At 54.4% G+C, this 12,431-nt stretch overlaps 2 protein-coding genes across 9 annotated transcripts; both read right to left on the bottom strand.

The window, feature by feature from the left end:
• Positions 1–31: 31 nt before the first annotated feature.
• On the bottom strand, positions 32–2,067 carry TRAPPC5 (trafficking protein particle complex subunit 5). 7 transcript variants are annotated; one of them, XM_077979759.1, is made up of 3 exons: positions 1,882–2,067; positions 1,091–1,171; positions 32–651 (listed from the first exon to the last, which is right to left on the bottom strand). In XM_077979759.1, the coding sequence occupies exon 3, from the start codon at positions 631–633 to the stop codon at positions 67–69; it is 567 nt and encodes a 188-aa protein (XP_077835885.1). In that variant the 5' UTR covers positions 634–651; positions 1,091–1,171; positions 1,882–2,067; the 3' UTR covers positions 32–66. The 7 variants fall into 7 exon arrangements, with proteins under 7 accessions (XP_077835885.1, XP_077835884.1, XP_028694642.1 ...); XM_077979758.1 differs by lacking the exon at positions 1,091–1,171 and having other exon boundaries at positions 1,859–2,067; XM_028838809.2 differs by lacking the exon at positions 1,091–1,171 and having other exon boundaries at positions 32–648; positions 1,859–2,067.
• A 990-nt stretch (positions 2,068–3,057) lies between these two features.
• Positions 3,058–5,980, bottom strand: MCEMP1 (mast cell expressed membrane protein 1). Of its 2 annotated transcripts, none has more exons than XM_028839468.2 (7): positions 5,760–5,980; positions 5,177–5,266; positions 4,635–4,772; positions 4,475–4,525; positions 4,271–4,384; positions 3,894–3,953; positions 3,058–3,779 (listed from the first exon to the last, which is right to left on the bottom strand). In XM_028839468.2, exons 1-7 carry the CDS (start codon positions 5,851–5,853, stop codon positions 3,763–3,765), a joined length of 564 nt encoding a protein of 187 aa, XP_028695301.2. In that variant the 5' UTR covers positions 5,854–5,980; the 3' UTR covers positions 3,058–3,762. The 2 variants fall into 2 exon arrangements, with proteins under 2 accessions (XP_028695301.2, XP_028695300.2); XM_028839467.2 differs by having other exon boundaries at positions 5,150–5,266; positions 5,760–5,976.
• Positions 5,981–12,431: the final 6,451 nt, after the last annotated feature.

The raw sequence follows: 12,431 nt of genomic DNA, 5'->3' as shown, positions 1-12,431 counted from the left end.
GCCCCCACATAAGACACAAGACACACTTGGGGAGGGGGCTCCCTGTATCCTTTATCTCTGGCAGGGTCAGCGGCCCTCCAGGGCCCGGTCTCGAGCGATGACCGCCTCCTCGAACTTGATCATGAGCGTGGTGCCCTTGTGCCAGTGCGCTGTGACCTTGGCAGGGAAGCCGCTGTGTGTGAGCACCGCCTCCACGATGCCCGCTGTGAAGCTGGCGCAGTTGAGCGTGCTGTTCTCCTTGGGCACGGAGATGTAGGTGTTGATGAGCGGCTCGCGCTCGATGATATAGAAGGTACGCGCGTCATCGTTGGCCTGCTCCAGCTTGTCCGCCTCCTTGCCGAAGAGCGCCTTCCACACTGCACCTTTGACGAAGAGCAACGCGCCCAGCACCTTGGTCTCACGCCGGGCACCCTTTTCGCGCGCCACCAGCGCATCCAGCACGCGCGCGCCCACCTGGCGGCCCAGCGCGGCCAGGCGCGCCTGCAGCTCCGCCACGGAGAAGACGCGGCTCTGGCAGTGCTGCACCAGCTCAGAGAACAGCAGTGCGAAGGCGCTCAGGCTCACCTCCGTGCGCGGCCGCGCCAGCGCGCGCTCCAGCAGCGCCGACTTCCCGCGCGTAAAGCGCGCCTCCATGCCGCCGCCGCCGCCCTGCTGGGAGACCAAGAAGCGCGGGTGTCAGGGGCAACTGAGAAGGGGACTAGGCAGGGAGGGAAGGAAGGAGAACCACGAGGGGCCCTGGGACACCCTCGCCCCATGCCACCGTTGTGTGCTCCAGTGCCGACTTCCCACGTGCAAAGAGATGCGCGTAAAACACGCCTCGATTACATGTAACCAAGATAAATCAGGGAAGTGGGGAGGCTTACACCCTCGGCAGGCAGCAAGCCAGCAGGAGTAGGGACAAGGTGGAAGGAGAGACACGAAGGGGAACAGAAGAGGGCGCCGGAAACCACCCAACTCTAGGGCACGCAGACTGTTCAATTGCGAAAAGCGCCTTCCTGCCCGCTCCGCCACCTATGGGAGTAACTAGAAAACTAGTGTATGGGGGGAGGGGCGTCAGATCTAGGGCAGGGAGATGACAGAGATGAGTTACCAAGAGGGGATATGGGCAGTCGCCCCTGCCCCGTCATGCGCTCCAGCACTGAGGACCCTCGGGAACTTTCCTGCCCGCCCCCTGCGGAAAGCCAGAGTAAAGGGGGTGGAGGGTGGCAGTGGGATAGGAGCGTGTCAAGACCAAAGGCCATGAGGGTTGGGGGCTTGAACAGGTGAGATCCGTGGGGCCAGGCAGGAGGAGCGGGGAACCCCCAACCCCAAGCCCTCAGGCAGCTCCGATGTGTCACGCAGGAACCCTTCGTCCTTTGAGACGCGGATGGGCCTGGATTCTGAAGGCTGGGAGGAGGGGCCCAGAGGTGTTGGGAGCCTCCCACCCCCCCACCCCCACCCCGTGCTCTCCAGAGAGGAAGCTGGATGCTGAGCAACAGTGGTCCTCCCATCAGCTGTCGGTACAGGGAGAGGGAGATGGGGTAGGCGGCTCCCGGAGAGAAATGGGGTGGGGGGCGGGCGCCGAGACGGGTTCGGAGAGGCAGCTGAGAACATGCTGCCACCATGCATGGGGTGGTCTGTGGATGCTGAGCCGACCCCAACGAGGTCTGCGTGGGAGGTGGGAGAACTAGCTGGGAGGGGAGGGAGGTCCCAGGGGCTCCGGGTCGCCCCAGCCCCAGCATACAGATCCGTCCGTGGCGAGGGCCGTGGGCGCGCGAGATGAGAAGGGGATCGCTAAGACCCCACCACCGGGCTGCGATGCGGGCTGAAGTGAGCTGAACCGCCGCAGGGACAGGGCCCCGCGACTCTCGCTCCGTACCTCTACAATGGGGAGAAACCCACCCTCCTCGCAGCCTCCTGAAGGGGGCGGAAGCGAGCGGACCCGGGATCGCGGACGTCGAGACCCCAGCCCGGGACCCACAGGCCCGCGGGGAAGGGGTCGGGAGCGCACCAGGCCCGGCACGGGCAAGGAGGGAAGGCAGGGTCTCACCAGGAACCGCAGCCTTCGGCTGGGCAGCGCTGCTTTACGGCGCCGTAAAAGGCGCTGCGTGCGCAGGCGCGCGACGGGCCAGGCGTGTGGGCGGGGCGCGTGCGGCGGTGCCCGAGAGCGGCCGCACGGGGGCGCGCGAGTCCGTGGAGCCGGACCCCGGGACTTGGCCCGCGGCTGTGATCGCTGCTCTGCGCGTGGTCAGGGTCTCGCTAACTCTTGGTGGCCCACGCTGGAGGGGACGCTTGCAGGCCTAGTCACCTGCTCAGGGCACGCGTATAACAATGGGCCCATGTATACCCTTGCACGTGGACACACCTGTTCACGTTTCCAGACACTCCTATGCCCTTGGGGATGGGTTCAATCGTCTTAAGTGTATCCATGTGGCCGGGCTCGGTGGCTCCTGCCTGTAACCCCAGCATTTTTGGAGACGGAGGTGGGAGAATCACTTAGGGCCAGGAGTTTGAGACCAATCTGGCCAACATTGCGAGACCCCCACCTCTTTAAAAAAAAAATTAGCCAGGTGTGGTGGTGTGAACCTGTAATCCCAGCTACTCGGGAGGCTGAGGCAGGAGGATCGCCTCAGCCCAGGAGGTCGAGGCTGCAATGAGTCATGATCGTACCACTGCCCTCCAGCATGGGTGACAGAGGAAGACCCTGTCTCAAAAAACAACAAAAAAAATAAGTGCATGCATGAGCGGTGGACATAGTACATTAGAGTCATGTACACTCATGGATGCATGCTCAGTGGCATAGATACACTCACGGGCACGATTACACACATGGGTACACGCTTGGGGTTTGTATATATCCGTGGGCCCAGGTACACTCAGGGAGATGTTGTACGCTCAGGGGCACCCACTTTGGGACACAGGGAATGAGTTACTCATTCACAGACACACAGGTACTCACGCAGGGCACTCAGTCTCACCCACCCTTGTGCCCCGGGGTCATTGTCACGTGCAGACTCTCCCTCTCCCCAGGTCCCAAAGCCCCTCTAGTTGCCCCAATAACAGGTCCCATAGCGACGCTGTTTTCCCTTGACTTTATTTATCTTCATGAGTCACAAAATGTGAGTGCAGAGATAAATGACTGTCTGTGTGCATGTGCCCTGAGCACACAGGGTGACATAACTTGGCACACTTATAATGACACAGCCGTTCACCCAGGCACAGTGACAGGGCACACACGGTGACACCCACATGTGCAGAGATACATCTCCCCCATCATGACATGTGTAGACACAAAACACGCCACAGTACACTCGGGTACGTTTACACAAACAGGGAGACAGGCCCGTGCAATGCATGTCACCAACACCCACACTCAGAGTGACACCTGGAGGTCCTCAGACACAGCCACCCACCGTGACATGCTGAGACTCACGTATGTCATGTGACACAGATGTGCACGCCACACTCACTGTGACTCTCAGTTCTATTCATTCATCACCTTTCTGGGGGATACACTGAAATGTCCACCCTTTGCAAAATGCACACACATGCACACACACACCGCGCACACACACGCGCACACACACCACGCACACACACACACGCAGGTGTACACACACACGAGCAGCTCCGACACACTCATTCACCATGACTCGAGGTTTTCTATATGTGGGACGAGGGGCAGGTTCACACTAGGCTGGAGGGGGGTCATTTCCCGTCTTCATTAGCAGATGCAGCCCCGTCTTCCAAGCTTTAGCTTTGGCTGCCACAATGTTCTCCCATTTATTGAGGTGGGGACTCTGGGGATGGGGAGAGACCCACAGTGAGGCAGATCCCGCCCCTGGGAGAGGAACTGGGGCTAAATCCAAAGCCCCACCCACCCTCCTCCACCTCCCCTCGGGGCGCCAACTTACGTGGCTTTGTCTGCAGCAACTCCAAGATTTTCTGTACCTTTACGTTAATGTTTCTTATGTCTGGGGGCGGGGAGGGTTGGGCGGGAACAGATACGTCAAGCTGCCGTGGAGCCTCAGACAAAGCCCCCACCTTCCTTGGAAGCCCCTCCCTGCCCCACACCCACCCTGGGGTACAGCAGAGCCCGTGGATTTGGGGTTCCCAGGAGCCTTTAAATACCTACAGAGCGACCCAGAGGGTAACACCCATTGCCCCTCCACAACTTGAGCTTTGGGAGGGTAGGACGCCGGCTATCTCCTTCCCTGAATTCCCTGCCCCCAGCTCAGTGCCAGGCATTGGTGACAAATTTCCCCCACAGAAGGCAAGACTACACAGGCACCTGCTAATTGCATCTCTAATTTCTCCACCTTGCTCCTGACCGTGGTGATGTTCCCCTGAACAGATTTGCAGACTCCTTTCTGTCTCTCTTCGCATGCTTGCATGGAGTTTGAGACTGAGGGCATGAAACAGGGGTGTCTGTGCATCCATCCCTCTCCAGATCCCTACCATGACCCCATGGGTCTCCCTCAGACCCTCTGCTCACCGTTCCAAAGCTCCGTTTTAAAGCCCAGCAGCTGCTTGGACATCTCAGCATCTGTTTAGGAGGGGCAGGAAAATCCTTGAAGCACCCAGGGAGAGAGAGAGAGAGGGACAAGGGAGAAAGTCTAGGGCCCCCCAGCACCCTGCTCCCAAGAAGTACTCACTCTTCATCATGATGAAGGCCGACAGGATGATGCAGAGGACAAAGGCCAGGGCCAGGAGGATGTACAGGCTCAGGATGGCTCTGTACAACCAGCGGGGGACCTGGGTGGAGTCTGAGGGTGGCCTGCCCTGGGCTGGGACTGGAGCAGAGAGGCGGCAAAGTGACCTTGAGGGGCCAGCACCACCACTCAAACCATCCTCACTGTCTCTAACACCATGGATACCTCGCTCCTCCCAAAACCATCAGCAGCTGTGGTCATGCAGCTTACCGTCACTGTCAACAACACTGCCGCCAGCAGCCACCCTCAGCGATCTAACACCGTCACCATCACAGACCCCCTCACCAGCATTCCCCAACATTGCCATCATCAACAGACCTCATTATCACATCAACAGCTGTCACCTCTTCCTTCCCCATTGCCTCCTCCCGTCCACGCAGCCTCGGGGGCCCTGCAGTTGCCTGCCCACCTGCCCCTTCCCAAAGTGATGGGATGTGAGCAGGTGAGTGTCTGCTCACCTTGACTCGTGGGTCGTGTCTGCTCACCTTGACTCGTGGGTCGTGAATGACCACCCTTCACATGGTCCTGGTTTCTGAAGGCCAAGGTGATATTCTCATAGTCTGGGTCATGGGCACCTGTGTGGAGGGCAGTGGGAGGGTTTGGAGACCTGCTCAGAGCTCTGTGGTGTAGCGAGGGGACTCGGGATCTTGTTTTACCCAACCCTTTGCACTCGATAAATTGTAGGGGGTGAAAGATAAGGAGTGAGAAGCTAAAATCTGCTTTTTGGTTAAGCAGAGCGGGTGTGTGAGGGTTTGAGTGATTACAGCACCCATAAACACACACACACACACACACACACACACACACACACACCTTGGAAGGGAAGGAGCCCCCGGCCCCCACCTTTAACCCCTTACCTCTCCCATCTGAACCTCTCCTTCTTTTTTTATTTTTATTTTTTTACACACAGCGTTTCCCTATGTTGCCCAGGCCAGTCTCCACCAACTGGGCTCACGCAATCCTCCCGCCTCAGCCTCCCAAAGTGCTGGGATTACAGACGTGAGCAACGGCCCCCGGCCCCCGCACCTCTCCTTCTTAACCCCTCCCTTCCACCTCAAGGTCCCTAACCTTGATTCTTGGCTGAGATCCCCCGTTTCTTGTCCTTGAAGGCTGGTGCTTGCATCTTGACTTCCTGGTGCTTGTAGATTTCCTCCACTTCCATGGTCCCCAGCCCACAAATTTGTCCATACACGTCCCCACCCACCGGAAGGTGTCAAGGCAGATGAGGAAATCTGGAGGTGGGGGGAGGGAAGAGAGGGAGCAGCCTCCTCTTTTCAGGGATCCACGACTCTCCCACCCTGGGGCACCCTCATCCTTGCCCTGATCAAGAGGGTCTTTGGAGCCTAGAAGTCTCAGGAAGAAAAACCTCTAGACCGGGAGATGGAATTTGACACTCGGAAATGTTACAGGAAGCTGTGTGTCTCTGTGTGTGTCTGTGTCTACCTGGATGGGCTTCACCCTCCTACTTCCTCTCTGTCTCAAAAGAGAAGCTGTGACACCTCAGTGTCCCCACTTTTCGGGTAAGAGCAACCAGGCTTGGAGACAGGACCCCTGGGTCCCCCCACACCTTCCTCCCCCAGCCTCAGCTCCACCCCTCAGCTCCACCCCCAAGAAGTTCTACTTCTACAAGTCCCCGTGGAGGAAAAGCACAGATGTGAGGCAACGGGACCTAACCACTGGAACACCACACCCACATCTGGGACTGAGGACAGACCCACATCCTTCCCTCCCTCCCAAAATCTCCTGCTTTTATACAACCCTGGAGGAGGCCGGGCACGGTGGCTCACGCCTGTAATCCCAGCACTTTGGGAGGCTGAGGTGGGTGGATCACCTGAGGTCAGGAGTTCGAATCCAGCCTGGCCAACATGGTGAAATCCCGTCTCTACTAAAAATACAAAAATTAGCTGGGTGTGATGGTGGACACCTGTAATCCCAGCTACTCAGGAGGCTGAGGCAGAAGAATCGCTTGAACCCAGGAGGCGGAGGCTGCAGTGAGCCGAGATCACACCATTGCACTCCAGCCTCGGTGACAAGAACGAAACTCTGTCTCAAAAAAAAATAAAAAAATAAAAAACCTGGAAGAACAGTTTCCTTTGCACCTGGAAACTCCAGGTTTCTCATTCTCACCTATCCATCTGCTCATCTACCCAGATACTCACTCTCTCTCTCTCTCTCTCTCTCTCTCTCTCTCTCTCTCTCTCTCTGTCTCACACACACACATACACAGGTCTGCACACGGACACACATCACAAAATCATTTGCGTATTATTTGCATTGTGATACTCAGAAAAATAGACACAGGCATGCGTTCACATGCCCATCTCAGCTCACTGCAACCTCCGCCTCCCAGGTTCAAGTCATTCTCCTGCCTCAGCCTCCCAAGTAGCTGGGATTACAGGCATGCACCACCACGCCCGGCTAATTTTGTATTTTCAGTAGAGACGGGGTTTCACCATGTTGGTCAGGCTGGTCTCGAACTCCTGACCTCACGTGATCCACCCGCCTCGGCCTCCCAAAGTGCTGGGATTACAGGTATAAGCCACCATGCCCGGTCTAATTTTTCTTATTTTTTGAAGAGATGAGGGTCTCACTATGTTGTCCAGGCTGGTCTTGATCTCCTGGGTTCAACTGATCCTCCAGCCTTGGTCTCCCAAAGTGCAGGGATTACAGGCATACATTTTTGTTTTTATTTTTTTCTGGCCAGGTGCGGTGGCTCATGCCTGTAATCTCAGCAGTTTGGGAGGTCGAGATGGGTGGATCACTTGAGGTCAGGAGTTCGAGACCAGCCTGGCCAATATGGTGAAACCCTGTCTCTACTAAAAATACAAAAACCAAAAAAAATTAGCTGGGTGTAGTGATGGGCACCTGTAATCCCAGCTGCTCGCGAGGCTGAGGCACGAGAGTCTCTTGCACCCGGGAGGCAGAGGTTGCAGTGAGCTGAGATCACGCCATTGCACTCCAGCCTGGGCAACAAAGGAAGACTCTGTCTAAAATAAATAAATAAAAATAAAAATTTCTAGCAGCCACATTAAAAGGCTAAAAAGAGTTCAACTAAAATAATGTCAATATTTGAAAAAAATGCTAATACTATTTTTATTAACATAATATACCCAAACTATGATCATTTCAGCATGTAGGTAATATTTTTAAATGATTAATGAGCTAATTTGCATTCCTTTTTTGGCATGAAGCCTTCGAAATCAAATGTGTATAGAGTGAGCACCTCAATTTAGACTAGCTACCTTTCGAGTGCTCAAGGTTGCTGATGGACGATGCTGGTCTTGAGAATTTTAGTTTTCTCCCTTTTAGGTTAAAAAAAAAATGGCTGGGGGCCGTGACTCACGCCTGTAATCCCAACACTTTGGGAGTCTGAGGCGGGTGGATCACCTAAGGTCAGGAGCTCGAGATCAGCCTGACCAATATGATGAAACCGCATCTCTACTAAAAATGCAAAAATTAACTGGGCGTGGTGGCAGATGCCTGTAATCCTAGTCGCTCGGGAGGCTGAGACAGGAGAATCACTTGAACCCGGGAGGTGGAGGTTGCAGTGAACTGAGATCGCGCACTGCACTCCAGCCTGGGCAACAAGAGCAAAACTCCGTCTCAAAAAAAAAAAAAGAAAGAAAGAAAGAAAAGAAAAAACAAGTATAAGACTCTCTGTCTTATGTGCAGAAAGTGATGATGCTTTGGTTTAAAATATGTGGTGAAATTTGAGACAACTTGAATGTTGAGATCTGGTGAGGAAAATTTTCTGTTTCCTATAGTATTGCCAAATCCTGTGTCTCCAAGAAAGATCAATTTAATAATGACTTCATGCCAGCTCCTCTATTTGATCTTAGAAAGAAGACAGTTACTGAGCTATAGGACCACCTTCTAATGGAGCAGACGGACCAATTGAATGTGGGCTCTGCCTTGATGAACAGGTGCAGGGGGTGCAGCCACAGCGTTGCACATTTCCTGGGCTTGAGTGGGGCTAAGACCTGATTCCAGGCTCTGGACTTCCTTTAAGAAAAAGGCCACGCTAAACCAGAGGCCCACAAGCAATCATGTCTTGTGAGAAACATCTGCGAAGCTGCCTGACCAGCACCTGTCCCTTTCATAGGGAATATTCTTAATTTTCTTTTAAGAAAGAAAATGTGTCCTAGGTCCAACCACCCATAAACTAGGGATTGGTTTACAGTGGACAAATGATCTAGACCCAGCCAATCAGACTCTAAGATTGGGCAGAGAGGTGGGCATTTGAGCAAGACCCAGCCAATGAAACTCTGGTCTGGGACTTTTATTGGTTTAACCAGCGGGAAGAAAGCTTTCTCTTTTTTTTCCAACGCTCACTAGGGCTACCACAATGGGAGGATGTAATGGGAGCTGTGACAGGAAAGAATCTACTTGAGAGTGAAGGCAGTGCTGAGAAAATCAGACCCTAGAGGAAGTCTGGGTCCTGGAGACATCATTTGAGACCTGGTTCCAAGCCATACCTGTTGTTCTAACCCTGGGTTTGTCAGTTACACAAACAAGAAACTTCCTTTTAGTTTTGCCCAAACTCGTTTGAAGTAGAGTCTGTCGTACTTGCAAGCAGAAGAATCTCGCCTTGGCTGGGCTCTGTGGCTCATGCCTGTAATACCAGCACTTTGGAAGGCCGAGGCAGGTGGATCACTTGAGGTCAGGAATTTGAGACCAGCCTGGCCAAAATGGCAAAATGCCCGTGTCTACTAAAAATACAAAAATTAGCCAGGAGTGGTGGCGGGCGCCTGCAATCCCAACTACTCAGGAGGCTGAGGCAGGAGAATCACTTGAACCTGGAGGTGGAGGTTGCAGTGAGCTGAGATCATGCCACAGCACTCCAGCCTGGACAACAGAATGAGACTCCATCTCCAAAAGGAAGAAGGAGAAGGAGAAGGAGAAGAAGAGGAGGAACAGGAAGGAGGAGGAGGAGGGAGGAAGAGAATCACCTTGCCAACCGCAGGGGGTCTAGGCATTAGCTATTGAGGAAATGGAGGCTTTAATAGGGGGCTTGCCTGTCCACATCACCCGGGCAGGTATGACCTCCAAGTCTGCAGTCTGGGGCAGGAGAATGTCTATGATGTCTATGTTGGAATTGAGGAACCTGAAGAGATTCCTCTTAGGATCGAGATACAGGACTATTGGATGGGGATTGGAGACAAATAGTTCTGGGGACAACGGAGTATCCCCACCCCCAACACACACACAAAGCAGTGAGGGGCAGGGACACACACAAGGCACTAGACTCACCCTCTCTGGCCCTGACCACACTTCTGACTCAGTGGTCCCGCCCTACCCCCATGACCACAGTGGAGTCAGGAGAGAAGGTCTGGGAAGGGAATCCCTGGGCTGGAGTCTGGGTGGGCTCCCTGGCACCAGAAGTGGCTGTAATCTCTGCTCATGGCCATCAGCATCAGACAGGAGGCTGGACCATCACAGGGGGTGGGTGGCAGTAGGAGGAGACTCCAAAACATCCTGAAAACCAGAACCTCCCTCTACCATCTATTGTCCAGCTGTGACTTTTGAGTCTGGGGTCGCTTTCAAGACTAGGTGCTAGGAATTCTGAAGTCTGTGGTGGCAAATCAGGGACTGGATGGCAAGACTCCTGGGTCAGGCTTCCTGTAGAACTGGACCCTGAATCACCCGAATTTGTGCCCTCAGGGAGCTGGGGCAGGGGATGCTGGAGGTTTTGTCCTCTAGAACAGGGGTCCTCAACCACCAGGCATTGGGAACTGTGCCAAACAGCAGGAGGTGAGTGGTGGGCGAGCGAGAGTAGCTTCATCTGTATTTACAGCCACTCCCCATCGCTCAGATTACCGCCTGAGCTCCACCTCCTGTCAGACCAGCAGCAGCATTAGATTCTCGTAGGAGCAAGAATCCCATTGCGAACTGCACATTTGAGGGATCTTTCTCACTCCTTATGAGAATCTAATGCTTGATGATCTGTCACTGTCTCCCATCACCCCCAGCCGGGACTGTCTAGCTGCAGGAGAACAAGCTCAGGGCTCCCACTGATTCTACTTTATGGTGAGTCGTAGAATTATTTCATTATGTATTACAATGTCATAATAATAAAAATAAAGTGAAAAATAAATGTCATGTGCTTGAATCATCCAGAAACCATCCATGCCCCCGTACCAATTGTCTTCCATGAAAATAGTCCCTGGTGCCAAAAAGGTCGGGGATCGCGGCTCTAGGACATCAGATACTTACCCAGGGTGCGGTGGGGACTTGAGTCAGAAACGCAAGCGTTTGCCTGGAGCATGTGTGTGTCTGTGTTCCTGCATCACCTCTGACCAGCTTGGTCAAATCTGCAATTCTCCGTGCATTGGCCGGGGTGCCTTTCTGTGTCCAAGAGTGTCTGTGGGCACATGGTTGTGTCTGTGGATGTGGGGTCTCCACGTGGTCGTGGTAAGTGGGTTGTGTACTCTGTGTGTGCACGTGGCTGTGTATAGCTGTGTGTGCGTGTGCAGTATGTGCATGTTGGTGCTGTATCTAAGTGCACACGTGGCTACTGATCAACAGGCATTTACTGAACCTCTACTGTGTACCATGCTCTATTCTAAACCCTGGGGGGATGGATGCTGTGGCTCACGCCTAAAATCCCAGCACTTTGGGAGGCCGAGGTAGGCGGATCACCTGAGGTCAGGAGTTCGAGACCAGCCTGGCCAACATGGTGAAACCCACTCTCTACTAAAAATACAAAAATTAGCCGGGTGTGGTCCCAGCTACTTGGGAGGCTGAGGCAGGAAAATCGCTTGAACCCAGGAGGCAGAGGTTGCAGTGAGCTGAGATTGTGCCACTGCACTCCAGCCTGGGTGCCAGAGTGAGAAGACCCTGTCTCAAAAATAAAAATTAAAAAATAGGCCGGGCGCAGTGGCTCATGCCTGTAATCCCAGCACTTTGGGAGGCTGAGGCAGGTGAATTACTTGAGGCCAGGAGTTCAAGACCAACCTAGCCAGCATGGTAAAACTCCTTCTCTACAAAAAATACAAAAATTAGCCAGGCATGGTGGCGAGCACCTGTAGTCCCAGCTATTTGGGAGGCTGAGGCAGGAGAATTGCTTGAACTCAGGAGGCAGAGGTTGTGGTGAGCCGAGATCGCACCACTGCAATCCAGCCTGGGTGACAGAGCGAGACCCTGTCTCAAAAAGAAGGAAAGGAAAGGGAAGAGAAGGGGAGGGGAAGGGAGGGGAGGGGAGGGGAGGGAGAGGAGGAGGAGGAGGATGAGGAGGAGGAGGAGGGGAGGGGAGGGGAGGGGAAGAGGAGGGGAGGGGAAGGGAAGGGAAGAAAGGAAACCCTGGGGAGATCTAGGAGCAGACAAGTCCCCTGCTCCGTGTTTTCATAATCTAGTGTGCAGGAGGGGGTAAGCACCCTGTGTGTCTCTGGTTGTAACTAACTACTCACAACCGCACTTGCCTGTGTGAAAACGTGAACTTGTGATGACACGTGACATCAGGTAACTCAACTTTGCCTGTGCCTTGGGGGTTCCTCCTTGCAGGTAGGAAGTGAGGGGTATATGTTCCAGCTCTGGGCTGAGACACGATTCAGGGGCCTACCCTGACCTGGGGCTCCTGGAGTCTTGGGGCCCTGGAGGGTCCCGTCCACTGCCCAGACGGACCCAGGTCCTAGATGAAGCCTCATTATGAGGACAGGGGGAAAATGACCCAGCCACTTCCTGGTGAGGTCGGAGACCCCAGAGTGAGCGTCAAGGTAGCCTCAAAGGTGAGAAGTCCCCTCT

This window comes from Macaca mulatta, chromosome 19 (assembly GCF_049350105.2).
Source record: "Macaca mulatta isolate MMU2019108-1 chromosome 19, T2T-MMU8v2.0, whole genome shotgun sequence".
NCBI lineage: Eukaryota > Metazoa > Chordata > Mammalia > Primates > Cercopithecidae > Macaca > Macaca mulatta.
This window is presented reverse-complemented; position numbering and strand designations above follow the sequence as displayed.